Source organism: Peromyscus leucopus, chromosome 1, assembly GCF_004664715.2.
Source record: "Peromyscus leucopus breed LL Stock chromosome 1, UCI_PerLeu_2.1, whole genome shotgun sequence".
NCBI classification, from domain to species: Eukaryota; Metazoa; Chordata; class Mammalia; order Rodentia; family Cricetidae; genus Peromyscus; species Peromyscus leucopus.
In genome coordinates, this window is record NC_051063.1 from 153,092,964 (window position 1) to 153,107,505 (window position 14,542).

A 14,542-nucleotide genomic window follows, 5' to 3' on the forward strand; every position below is an offset into this window, starting at 1 on the left:
CTGCCTCTGCCTCCCGAGTGCTGGAAATAAAGGAGTGCACCACCACTGCACTCCTGCCTGCAATGAAATAATTTTATGATTGGGGGTCACCACAACATAAGGAACTGTATTAAAGAGTCGTAGCATTAGCAAGGTTGAGAACCACTGCTTTAAAGGAATAGAAGTCGCAGAATATATACATACACACACACACACACACACACACACACACACACACATATATATACACAGATATATATTAAAAGAGGATTGTTAAACTGGCTTGCAGGCCGTGGTCTGGGTAGTCCAATAACTGGAGAGGCTGAGAATCCAGTAGTTTCTCAGTCCACAAGGTTGGATGGCTTAGCAGTTCCAAACTACTACTGAAGGCCTGGAAGTTCATTCTAATATGAATGACAGAATGCCACAGCAACAGAAAAGATGAAGTTGCCAGTGAGACTGAGGGCAAGCAGGCAAAAAGCAGTTTCCTTCTTCCAGGTTCTTTCATATGGGCTGCTACCAGAAGGTGCCACCTAGATTTAGGATGAATCTCCCTGCTTCAAGCAATCTTATTGAAAGCCACTGGTAGCAAATGGAGTTCATGGAGTATACAGCAGTGACAACTAGAGTTCAGAAGGTCAACCAATCAAAACTAAGGGTTCTGTTAGAGGAAACCATCACACTAGGCATTGTGAAACTGCTGCCTTTTGAATGAACTGGCTGTCCTTTGTTGTAAACTTCTTGTGCAATAACAGCTATGATTGTCCCCATTTATGGTGCATCTCCATGTTATGTGTACATGTACTCTCATAAATGCATCTCAGTCTTGGGCACGACTTTTTCATATACATTTGGTGTAACTGGATAACTGTCCCCAGCTTGTTTATTTTTTATTAACATACATATGGCCAGGGCCATTCTCTAGACAAAAGTATTTCAGCTAAGATACCTTTTTCCAAGGACAAAACTGCACATAGATAAACATTAGCTCATCTCACTTACAGATAAGGGAAAATAACCACTAACAATTAAATCCTCAACTTCTGACCTTCACTCCAGGTTTTTTTACCCCAGACCCTAACTTAAGAGATTTACTGCTCACATTCCTGGGATGTTGTTTTAGTCTCTTGCTAGTTGCTGAGTTAAGGTTAGTTACTCCCCACTGACCCAAGGAGATTGCCTCCAGGCCAGGCAGGCATAAGTGCCAAGCTTCCTTTTGTGCAAATTAAGTTTTTTTTTTTTTTTTTTTTTTGTTTTTTTTTTTTTTGTTGTTGTTGTTTTGAGCTGTGGATCGAACCCAGGGCCTTGTGTGCAAATTAAGTTTTGATTCCTCCTCAGGCAGGTGCTATTGCTAGATTTCCTAAGTGATCTTAGGCTTTAGTTGACCCTACCAGAGAACTTCGCTTTAGTCACTCCCCTTTTGGGTTGTAATTGGAAGCTGACATTTATTCCTTTATGTGTGGATCCTTATCACCTCTCTCTGAAACCCTGAAAACTTCAAGCTTCAATTGCTTTGCCAAAGAATTACTGCATGTGTATACTGGTCATGATTAATGTCCAAATGATAACAGCTGGGTCATAACTCCACCTCAGAACTATCCCACACACAACTACAGACACATTACCCATTTTAGGATAGATGGCAAAGTCCCCTGGGGAATGACTATTGTTTTAGTGTCTTGTGATTTAAGTGTGGTCGAACAGATCTTAAGCACTGATATTATCTCAATCAATGTTACATTACATGATAGAGGAAAGAAAAGGCAAATGGTTTAATATACATGTAGATCGGCACAAACAGGTTCCTAACAAAGTAGGACAGAGGCACATATGCCAATTATACTCATTTCTGCAATTGGTTACGTGGCCTTAGCTGGTACTTCTAACTTCCTCTACTATTCACTCTGTGTTTCCTCTACCCTCAGCAGGTTTGGGTTCATTTCCTGGAGGAATGACCCATACTTTCTTCCATACTGGCAGGGCCCTTTGTCACCCTGCCTGGATTTCATTGTGGTTTCCCAGTGGCTTTAATCACAGGCAATGGTAGGACCAAGAGTCTCCCTAAAGGATCCTCTGCACTCCAGGCAGGCATAATCCTACTCACCTGCATTGTGGAGAAGCAATCCATTGTCCCCACGGTAATCTGGATCAATCACTTCTCCTAACACTACTATTCCTTTCTTAGCCTGTTGTTGGCTTAAGGTATCAGAATCCCAAAGGTGGTGGGTGGTGGGTGGTGGGGTGGGGAGTCTGGCTTTAGTTCAATGGAATGCTTGTTGTGTCTCCTGGCAGTACACTGGCCCCTCTGAAACCAAAACTCCTATGCCTGCAGAACTTAAGGTCTTAGGAACAGAAGCATAAAAATTTCCTACTGAATCACTAGAAGTGATGTTGACTGGAACTTTTTTTCCCATCCCTTAACTCCTGGATTTATGAATCCTGGCTATGGGGAAAAAATGCACCATACAGTAGATGTTGATTCAATACTTCCTTCTGGGGGATCCTCCCCAGCCCTCCAAACTGCTGCCACCTAATTGGTGCTGTAACTCTGTCTTCCAAGGTTCGTTTCTCAGACCAAATCCTTTTGGATGGTTAGGGAACATGGTAAGAGCAGTGGATTTCATGAGTGTGTGCCCACTGTTACAGTCTTCTGGCTGTGAAATGAGTTCCCTGGTCAGAAGCAATACTGTGTGGAATACCATGACAGTGGATAAGGAAGGCATTCTATAAGTCCACAGATGGGAATTTTGGCAGAAGCATTACAGGTAGGAAAGGCAAATCCATGACCAGTATAATCTCCTCCAGTAAGGACAACGTGTCCTTTCCATGAAGAAAGTAGTGCAATATGGTCAACCTGGCACCTGCTGGATGGCCACCATGTGGTGTCATACTAGGGGGTTCAGTGTTGGTCTCTGTGGTTGGCAGATCTAGCACTTAGCAGTAGCTGTAGCCACATCCCCCACGGTGAGTGGAAGCCCATGTTGTCAAGTGCATGTATAACCCCCATCTCTGCCACCGTGCCCACTTTGTTCATGGGCCCACTGGACAAGGACAGGGATGGATGGGGAAAGAGGCTGACTGTCCACAGAACAGGTCATTCTGTCTCCTTGATTACTGAACTCCTCCTCTGCTGAAGTTACCTTTTGATGAGTATTTACATGGGACAAAATTATCTTCACATCCTTCCCCATTTGTAGAGAGCCGTTCACAAACTTCTTCCTCAGATATCTTTCTCACAATTTTCTTTTTTTATATTTTATTTTTTCTATTATCAGTTTAATACAGTATAAATTCTTATCCTAATAGTGAAATGTTGCACTGAAGCTTTCCCAGTGATTGAGTAAAACCAAAACTTATTATAATCCACAGTCATCCTAGGGTCCCCCTTGCTATATAGCCTCCCTGGTTTTGTGGGTTGCTATTGGTGAAATTATTAAGGCCACTCCACGTAGTTAAAAGGGAGTTTTAATTTGTGGGGTAACTTACAAGTGAAGGGATAGGTTACAGAGTCTGGGAAAGGTGTGGCACAGTCTGGCAGTGTCTCTGGAGAACTCTGCTCAGTCTGCCTCCAGCCTTCCAGGGTCCAGGAACCAAGAGAGCTGGCACATCCAGATCTCGGGTCTTCAGCATCCTCTCTCAGCCTGGCCTTGCAAGAGTGACAGTTACTGAAGCCTCAATGGGGGTTGGAACTTCCAGGTCAAAGCTGGAATGGCTACCTACTACAGGTTGCTGTGGTGGTATTTTATTTGTACTGAAAAGTGATTTTAATTGTATGTTAATAAATAAAGTTGCCTGGGGGTCAGAGCTATTAGAGCCATAGCAAGAGCATGGTGGTGGTGGCGGCGGCGCACGCTTTTAATTCCAGCATTTGGTAGGCAGAGCTAGGTAAGTCTCTGTGTGTTCAGGGATACAGCCAGCATTGGAGACGTACGCCTTTAAAACCTGGAGGACTGTACTTAGAGGCAGTGACGAGGCAGTCACGTGTTTGGGTTTACAACCAATGAGAGGGCAGAACAGAAAGACTATCTAAAGACAAACACACAGGAAGTAGGTCTCTTTCGGAAAGGTAGGATCACCGCAGGAGGAAGGGTAAGGTTTTAGTTCTGAGTTCTGACTTCTTGGCTTTCTCTTTTACGTTGGTTCTGTGTTTCTTATTTAATAAGACAGTTGGTTACATCTACAGGTTGCAGTTTGATTGTTTTTTGGTTTATATCTATTATCCACTTATGAGTGCGTACATACCATGTTTGTCCTTCTGGGTTTGGGTTGCCTCACTCAGAATGATATTTTCTAGTTTCATCCATTTTCCTGCAAATTTCATGCTGTCATTGTTTTTCTCTGCTGAGTAGTACTCCATTGTGTATATGTACCACATTTTCTTAAGCCATTCTTCAGTTGACGGGTATCTGGGTTGTTTCCAGGTTCTGGATATTACAAATAATGCTGCTATGAACATAATTGAGCATGTATCTTTGTGGTATGATTGAGCATTCCTTCGGTATATGCCCAAGAGTGGTATGGCTTTGTCTTGAGGTAGATTCCCAATTTTCTGAGAAGCCGCCATACTGATTTCCACAGTGGTTGTACAAGTTTACATTCCCACCAACAGTGGAGGAGTGTTCAATTTGCTCCACATCCTCTCCAACATAGACTGTCATTAGTGATTTTATCTTAGCAATTCTGACAGGTGTAAGCTGGTATCTCAGAGTCATTTTGATTTGTATTTCTCTGATGATTAAGGATGTTGAGCATTTCTTTAAATGTCTTTCAGCCATTTGAAATTCTTCTTTTGAGAACTCTCTGTTTAGCTCTTTAGCCCATTTTTTAATTGGATTGTTTAGTATTTGGAAGTCTAGTTTCTTGATTTCTTTATATACTTTGGAGATCAGTCCTCTACCAGATGTGGAGTTGATGAAGATCTTTTCCCATTCTGTAGGCTGTCTTTTTGTCTTATTGACCAAATCTTTTGCCCTACAAAAGCTTTTCAGTTTCAAGAGGTCCCATTTATTAATTGTTGTTCTCAGTGTCTGTACTACTGGTGTTATATTTAGGAAGTGATCTCCTGTGCTAATGCATTCAAGAGTACTTCCTACTTTCTCTTCTGTCAAGTACAGTATAACTGTATATATCTTGAGGTCTTTGATCCACTTGGACTTAAGTTTTGTGCATGGTGACAGGTATGGATCTATTTGTAATCTTTTACATATTGACATCCAGTTATGCCAGCACCATTTGTTGAAGATGCTTTCTTTTTTCCATTGTACAGTTTTGGCTTCTTTGTCAAAAATCATATGTTCATATGTGTGTGGATTAATGTCAGGGTCTTCAATTCAATTCCATTGGTCTGTATATCGGTTTTTATGCCAGTATCAAGCTGTTTTTATTACTATAGCTCTATAGTAGAGCTTGAGGTCAAGGATGGTGATGTCTCCAGAGTTTGCTTTATTATACAGAATTCTTTTAGCTATTCTGGGTCTTTTGTTTTTCCATATGAAGTTGAGTATTGTTCTTTCCAAGTCTGTGAAGAATTGTGTTGGGATTTTGATGGGGATTGCACTGAATCTGTAGATTGCTTTTGGTAAGATTGCCATTTTTCCTTTGTTAATCCTACCTATGCATGAGCATGGGAGATCCTTCCATTTTCTGATATCTTTTCAGTTTCTTTCTTTAGAGACTTAAGGTTCTTATCAAACAGGTCCTTCACTTGTTTAGTTATCCCAAGGTATTTTATATTATTTGTGGCTATTGTAAAGGATGATGTTTCTCTGATTTCTTTCTCATCCGTTTTATCATTTGTGTACAGGAGGGCTACTGATTTTTTTGAGTTGATCTTGTATCCTGCCACTTTACTGAAGGAGTTTATCAGCTGTAGAATTCCCTGGTAGAATTTTGGGGTCACTTATGTATCATATCATCTGCAATAGTGAAAGTTTTACTTCTTCCTTTCCAATTTGTATCCCCTTGATCTCCTTTTGTTGTCTTATAGCTCTAGCTAGAACTTCAAGTACTATCTTGAATAAATATGGAGAGAGTGGACAGCCTTGCTTTGTTCCTGATTTTAGTGGAATCGCTTTGAATTTCTCTCCATTTAATTTGATGTTGGCTGTTGGCTTGCTGTGAATTGCCTTTATTATGTTTAGGAATGTTCCTTGTATTCCTGATCACTCTCAGACCTTTATCATAAAGGGGTATTAGATTTTGTCAAAGGCTTTTTCAGCATCTAATGAGATGATCATGTGGTTTTTTTTCTTGCAGTTTGTTTATATGGTGTATTACATTGACAGATTTTCCTATGTTGAACCATCCTTGCATCCTTGGGATGAAACCTATTTGGTCATGGTGGATAATTGTTTTGATGTGTTCCTGGATTTGGTTTACCAATATTTTGTTGAGTATTTTTGTCAGTGTTCATGAGGGAGATTGGCCTGTAATTCTCTTTTTTTGTTGCATCTTTGTGTGGTTTGGGTATCAGGGTAACTGTATCCTCATAAAAAGAGTTTGGTATTGTTCTTTCTGTTTCTATTATGTGGAACAATTTGAAGAGTGTTGGAATTAGTTTTTGAATATTTGGTAGAATTCTGCACTAAAACCATCTGGTCCTGTTTTTTTTTTTTTTTTTTTGTTTGTTTTGTTTTGTTTTTTTTTTGTTTTTTTGTTTGTTTGTTGGGAGACTTTTAATGACTGTTTCTATTTCTTTAGGGGCTATTGGTCTATTAGTTTATCTGGACTTGATTGAACTTTGGTATGTTGTATCTATCCAGAAAATTGTCCATTTCTTCCAGATTTTCCAATTTTGTTCTTACAATTTTCTAATCTTCTCTTTCCAATTTCCTGTCCCTCCAGCCAATGTATTGGCTACAGTTCATGAATCAGTGAACAATTGGTCATCTGGTCATTTCTCATTTCAAGCAAAATATTGACCATGTGTACTGCCCAAAGCTCTGCCCATTTTGAAGATTTCCCTTCCCCAATATCATTCAGGGTTGTCCCAGAAAGGGGTTGTAATGCTACCGCTGTTCACTTTTGGGTAGTGCTGGCATAATGTGCAGAACCATCAATAAACCAGGACCTATCCTGGTCTTCATCGGTCAACCACTCATTGGGAACACCCCATGAGGTGTATGCTTGGGATAAAAGGCTCTGTAATCGCAATAGCAACCACAGGCATTTGGGCAACTTCTTCTTGTAACTTGCTTGTACTCTCAGGACCTGCTCAGGCCTGATCATATTTATACCACTTTTACTTGTTAATAGATTGCTGCTGTGTGCCTCCTACTGTATGACCTGGTGGGTCAGATAATACCCAGTTCATGATGGGCAGCTCAGGTCACATAATAACTCAGTGGCCTGTTATAACCAGCCTTTCTCCGTCCTGCCAGCCAACTCCCAAATACTGACACAGAGACTTATTATGAAAGCTCAGCCTTAGCTTAGACTTGTTTCTAATTATCTCTTATAACTTAAATTAACCCATTTCTACTCATCTATGTGCTACCATGTACCTTGTGGTTTTTACCTCTCCCTCCTCATGTGCTGCTTCCTCTGTGTCAGGCTGGTGAGTCTCCATTTCTTCTTCCCAGGGCACTCTCTATCAAGAGGTCCCGCCTGGAGATCCTGCCTAGCTATTTGTTCTTTAGCTTTTTACTTAACCAATCACAGTGAGATATTTTTACACAGTGTAATCAAATATCTCACAACAGCCTATTGTCAAATGTTCATTTCCACTAAGATCCAGTAACAGGCCAAGAACTCTCTCCTAAAGGGAGAATAGTTGTCTGCAGATGACACCTTGCTCCAAAATCCCAAATGTCTCCTTTGTGATTCACTTCTAGGGGCCTGCAAAAGGCTCAAAACAGCATCTCTTTGGGTCTCTGTCACCCCAAGTACCTTAGGGTCTGCTGGATCACATGGTCCGAGGGGTAGAGCAGCCTGCACAGCAGCCTGGACCTGTTGAAGAGTTTTCTCCTGTTACAGGCCCCACTCAAAGTTAGCAGCTTTCCTAGACATTTGATCTTTGGGCCAGAGTGACATACACAGGTGAGGAATGTGCTGTCTGCAGGATCCAGAGAGGACAACTAAATGTTGTCCTTCTTTCTTGGTGGTGGGAGTGGCCAGATGCAATAACTTATCCTTCACCTTAGGAGCAATATGTCTGCATGCCTCACACCACTGGACTCCTAGAAATTTCACTGAGGTAGAAGGCCCATGAATTTTGGTTGGATTTATTTCCCATCCTCTGATGCACATTTATTTTACCAACAAGTCCAAAGTGGTTGCTACCTCTGGTCACCTGATCCAATCAGCATAATGTTATCAATATAGTGCACCAATGTGACATTTTATGAAAGAGACAGGTGATCAAGATCCCTTTGGGGGCTGGAGAGTTTAATCAGCAGTTAGAAGCACTTGTTGCTTTTGCAGGGGACCTGTGTTTGTTGTGTGTGGGAGGCCAAAAGAGAATGTTGGAGCCCCTGGGACTGGAGTTATAGATGGATGTGAGCTGCCATACCACTAGGTAGGGTGGTACTTAAACCTGGGTCCTCTGACAGAGCAGCCTCCACTCTCAGAGCTGGAACTCAATGTGTAGACATGTTTTGGTCCACACGACAAAGTTACAGACCGCTATTGAGTATAAGGGCAATTGAGAGTCCATTCTTAGCTTGGTAGTGGCTCATGTCTTTAATCCCAGCACTCAGGAGGCAGAAGCAGGTGGATCTCTGTGAGTTTCAGGGCTACACAGAGAAACCCTTTCTTGAAAGACAAAAAAAAAAAAAAAAAAAAAAAACCAAAAAGAGCAGGGTCCTGCCACAAGGAACACTGAACCCACAAGTTGGGCAGGATAGAGTTTATAAAGCTAAAACCACAATTGCATCATACCAGGTACAGGCTGAGGGGTTTCTTTTTCCTTTATTCTTTTTATTTATTTTCATTTTTTAAATTGGATTAATTTATTTTGAGGCAGAGTTTTTCCATGTAGTCCTGGAACTCACAATGTAGACTAGGCTGGCCTTGAACTCAGAGATCTGCCTGCCTCTGCCCCTCAGGTTTCCAAGCACAGAAGGAGGAACCCTTGCATCTGTTAAACATCTTACAAAGCCTTGTTTCTCAGAATGGAGAAACCAGTTCTGGCAAACAGGATGTGGTTGGGGAGAGGAGGAGTTATGGAGTCAGGATGACCTCATGTGACCTCTTCTAGGCCCTTTCAGACCAACTAACCTCAAGTCACAGAAATCTTCACTTTGTCTCTGTACTGGTATCAAAGGAATGCACCACCATGCTGGGTATTTTTCACGGTGAAGCCTACACCTGTGTTGTTAGGTGTGGGTAACTATCTTTCCTTCTGAGAAAATGTCTCAACCCATTGCCTAATCCTATACTAAAATACATGAAGCCCCAACTTAGCTTCAAGAGAACTTTAAAAATAAAGTGAAGCAAGAGTGTGGTGGTGTGCACTTGTAATTACAACACTTGGGAGGTGGAGGCACTGGAATAAGGACTTCAAGGTCATCCTCAGCTACATACAATGCTCCAGGCCAATCTGGGCTACAGGAGATCCAATATTAAACAAAATAATAAATAAAATTGAACTTTATAGTATATAAATTATAACCTAACAGCTGTTTCTTTTTAAGTCTGTTAATAGAGCAAATCCAATTATAATAGGGTAAATTGTCAAGACTGCCTTGACTGATCTTGTTATTTTTACATCAGAGGAGAAAAAACAAGCCCCAATTTCCTTCCCCTTAACTATCTCTCAAGATCAAACCCTAGCAGGAAAGCCTTGGAGGCAGAAATGGCAAGTTAGTGCAGAAACCTCTTTCTAGTACAATTTCCAGGGCTGGTGTCTTAGCTTTTTACTGTTGTGATGAACACCATGACCAACTTGGGGAGGGACAGCTTTATTTGGTTTACACTTCCACATCATAATCCACCATCCAGTCAATGACCACAGGAACTCAAAGTAGAAACCTGGAGGCAGGAACTGTAGCAAAGGCTTTGGGAAACCCGCTCACTGGCTTCTTCTCTATGACTTGCTCAGCCTGGTTTCTTATATAATCCAGGACTACCTGCCCAGTGATGTCACCACCCACAGTGAGCTGGACCCTTCCACATCAATTACTAAGAATAGTAATTAGTGGGCAGTGATGGTGGTACAGACCTTTAATCCTAGTACCATGGAGGCAGAGGCAGGAAGATCTCCGAGTTTTGAGGCCAGATTTGTATAAAGAACAAGTGAGTTCCAAGAAAACCAGGGCTGCACAGAGAAACCCTGTCTCCCAAAACCAAAAAAAAAAAAAGAAAAAGAAAAAGAAAGAAAGAAAGAAAGAAAGAACAAAAGAAAGAAAAGAAAAAGAAAGAAAGAAGAAGGAAGGAAGGAAAGAAAATGCGCCATAGCCTTTCCTACAGGCAAATATTTTCTACGAGGTCTCTGGGGGTTGAACTCAGGGCCTCATGTGGCAATCACCTTTACCTGCTGTGCTGCTATCTCCCTGGACCTGGTTTAGAATTCTTCAGCACCATGTGTCTATCCCCTTCCTTAGTGATGGAGTATTGTTGCTTATGATCAATTGCCAAATTTTTACACAAATGTATCGGATGCCTACGTGAATGTGGGACATCATAGTTAAGACTTATTGCTTGTGCTTAGAATACAAAATCGGCTAATAATAGAAATATACTAATAAAAATAATCTAGGGACCTCGAAGGCGCGAGTGCGTGGCAGACGAGTGTGTCGCACGCGAAACTGCCACAGGTCGGGAGTGGCTGGAGTTCCCGCCGGAGCGAGGTCAGACTAATTTTAGAAGATGCCAAGTAGGAAGTTTGCCGAGGGTGAAGTGGTCAGAGGTCGATGGCCTGGGAGCTCCCTTTATTATGAAGTAGAAATTCTGAACCATGACAGCAAATCCCAGCTGGACACTGTAAAATACAAAGATGGAACTGAGCTGGAACTGAAGGAGAGCGATGTGAAGCCTTTAAAATCCTTTAAGCAAAGGAAAAGTGGTTCAACTTCCAGCTCTCCTTCAAGATGCCGTGGCAGCGGCTCAAGGTCACGCTCCCGGTGCCCTGGCAGGGCACCAAAAGGTTCCAGAAGAACTGCCTCTGCCTCCCACCAGGCTGACATTAAGGAAAAGGAAGCAGGGAGGGAAATTCTGCAAGTTAAACTGACTCCGCTTGTATTGAAGCCATTTGGAAAAAGCATCCATGTATACAATGGGGAGCCCGAACATATGGAGAGGAATGACATATCACATAAGAACAAGCAGGAAAGAATTATTTTGTCACCAGAAGGCAGTTACATAGCTACACAGTACAGCCTTGGTCCAAGAAGAGAAGAGGCCAAAGTCAAGGAAGTCGAGTCCAAGGAACAAAAGCTTGTTACCAGAGGACCCGCACCTTTGGAGACCTTTCAAGTGACCACTCCACAGAGGAAGGACTTGGAGTTTGGAGGTGTACCTGGCGCGTTCCTCATCATGCCTGGCCTGCCTGCTGTCCTCTTCCTGCTGCTGCTGCTGCAGCGCAGACAGAAGGACTCCAGCCTACTGACGTTCCCTCCTCCTCTGCCAGCTTTGGACGAACTCTGGGAAACCAGAGTGTGCGGCATCTACCTGCTCTGGTTTTTTGTTCAGGCTCTCTTTTACCTTCTGCCGATTGGGAAGGCTATAGCAGGAACACCTCTTGTTGATGGAAGAAGACTCAAGTATAGACTAAATGGATTCTATGCTCTTCTGGGGAGTGGGGCTGCACTATGTGTACACTCACTCCCTTCAGTTTGCACTCACAGCCGTCGTCCTCTCGGTGCTCTTGAGTGTCTACCTCCACGCCCACTCTTTGAAGGCCCCGAGGAATGAGCTGTCCCCGGCCAGTTCTGGAAATGCTGTCTATGATTTCTTCATTGGCAGTGAATTAAATCCTCGAATGGGTGCTTTTGATCTCAAATACTTTTGTGAATTGTGTCCTGGATTGATTGGATGGGTTGTGGTGAACTTGGTGATTCTTTTGGCTGAAATGAAAGTACAAGAACGTGATGCCCCGTCCTTGCAATGGTCTCGGTTAACAGTTTCCAGCTCTTGTTTGTGGTGGATGCCCTCTGGAATGAGGATGCGTTGCTGACTACCATGGACATGGTCCATGATGGCTTTGGCTTCATGTTGGCCTTTGGGGATTTAGTGTGGGTCCCATTCACCTACAGCCTTCAGGCCTTTTACCTGGTCAGCCATAAAGAGTCTGAGCTAGGGTAGTGCTCCAGTGTCTGGGTATCAGCTGTAAGATGTTTTCTTTTGATGGTTGGCAAGCTTTATAAGAAGATTTTATTTGAAAATGAAAAGTTGCTTTGAGCTCAAAAAAAAAAAAAAATAATCTAGAGCTGAGTGGAGGTGGCTCACATCTTTAATCCCAGTACTTGGGTTGCAGAGACAGGTGGATCTCTGAATTCTGTAGGCCAGCCTGGTCTACAGAGTAAGTTCCAGAACAGCCAAGGCTACACAGAAAAACTCCATCTTGAAATAAAATAATCTAGTTATACCATCAATATAAATTTATACCAATTAGCTGTTCATTAAATAGTGTCCAGAGAGGGTGGAGAGTTGGCTCAGGATTAGATCACCTGCAGCTCTTGCAGAGGACCTGGGTCTAACCCCCAGCACCCACAACCATCTGTACCTACAGTTCCAGGTGACACAGACCTACACGTAGGCAAAACACCCATACACATCAAAATCCAAAAAAAAATCCCTAAATCAGTACTCTAAAAAAAAAAAAAAACAAAAACAAAAACAAAAAACAAAAAACAAAAAACAAAAAACAAAAAGACAACTTGTCCAAGAACTTGTTATTCCTCTATAATGTGACAGTAAAAGCAGCGTTATGTCTGTGTATATGCCCATATGACTGTGTAGGATGGAGGTTAACCTGAGATGTCTTCCTGAAGGCTATCTACTTTAACTATTTGAGACTAAGTCCCTCCCTGTGGTTTGAATAAGCATGGCCTCCATAGACTCATATTTGAATGCTGAGGGTGTGGCATTAGGATTGGACTTCCAGGAGGAGATTTGTCACGGGTGGGGGGCGGACTTTGGGGTTTCAGATGCCCAAGCAGGGCCCATTGACTCGGTTCATACGGCTTGCTGATCCTGTAAGCTGCCAGCTCCCCCCTATGAAGATAATGGACTAAACCTTTGAACTGTAAGCCAGCCCCAATTAAATGCTTTCATTTAGAAGAGTTGCTGTGATCATTGTCTCTTCACAGCAATAGAAACACCTTAAGACACTTACTGAACCCAGAGTTAGCAATTCACAACTCGAGCTGGCTCTATGTCTCTACCTCCCCAGTGCTGAGATTGAAGGGGTGTTTTAAGACCTGGGGATCCAATGCTTTACCAACTGAGTGTCTCCCCAGCCCAACTGTGTACTGTTTGTTTTCTAAACATGGTCTCACTATATAACTCCAGCTGTCCTGGAACTATGCAAACCAGGCTGGCTGGAATGCAGATCCACCTGCCTCTGCTGGAATCAAAGGCAAGTAAGTGCCACCTTGACTGGCTCCCCAACTCAATCTTAAGAAATGAGCTGGAGTGGGATTGTGGTGGTGCACGCCTTTAATCCCAGCACTTGGGAGGCAGAGCCAGGCGGATCTCTCTGAGTTTGAGGACAGCCTAGGCTACAGAGTGAGTTCCAGGAAAGGTGCATAGACAAAAAATGCTGTCCCAAAAAAAAAAAAAAAAAAAAAAAAAAAAAATGAGCGGAGTAATCACTGTTCAAGCTTTATTTGGTGTTTTCATTGGCATGACACTTGGGTAGTTGGTTGCATCATCCATATGCACATCTTACTTTTTGCATAATATTTCAATGTACACTACAGACACATAATACACAAAATAATATCCTTTAGAACAGTTATGCACAAATATGCATGATGAATTTACCCCCTGGAGCCGCATTATGACTGACTGGGAACTCACTGGCCTAGGCATGTTGGCGAGGGTGCGCAGCAGACACAGCAGGCTCCCAAGATAACGGAAGCCTGCACACAGTTGGCAGTGTGTCTCAGAGACAGTAGGATGACAGTGGGACTGTCACATCAACCAGGTTACCACTACACAAGTACATCAGGGCAGAGCTGTGGGAATTGCCACCTTAACACAACCACACTAAACACTGCTCAGATGAGGAGACAGTGTGTGGTCTCCATAGAAACCCTGCTGCAGCCTGGACAGTGAAGCTCTAGGATATCTGAGGACTTTAGAACTGCAGCTCTTACTGGATGCCCCAGAGTGTATCTGCACTCTTCTTCAAGCGGGCCTCCTCTTCAGAAGTCAGAGTCACCTTCACAACATCTGAGATTCCATTTTGTCCCAGGATACAAGGGACACTGAGGAAGACTTCATCCTTGATTCCATAGAGACCTTGGACACAAAATGATTACATTTCAATTGTACACCCTCAGGTTCCCCAGGATTTAGATCTCATACAGTTATGAAGCCTTTTTCAAACAGCAAGTTAGCTGGTCTGTTCTATTGCAGAGATGCCCAGGTATGATGTAGTAGTGGACAGTGTAATAGAAAG

General features: G+C 42.6%; 1 protein-coding gene across 1 annotated transcript; it reads left to right on the plus strand.

Moving 5' to 3' along the window:
* The first annotated feature begins 10,763 nt into the window (after positions 1 to 10,763).
* Positions 10,764 to 12,219, plus strand: LOC114685641 (delta(14)-sterol reductase LBR-like). The gene is given in 3 exon segments (XM_037209452.1): positions 10,764 to 11,702; positions 11,704 to 12,011; positions 12,014 to 12,219. Coding segments are annotated over 3 exon segments (1,431 nt in total). The 5' UTR covers positions 10,764 to 10,785.
* Positions 12,220 to 14,542: the final 2,323 nt, after the last annotated feature.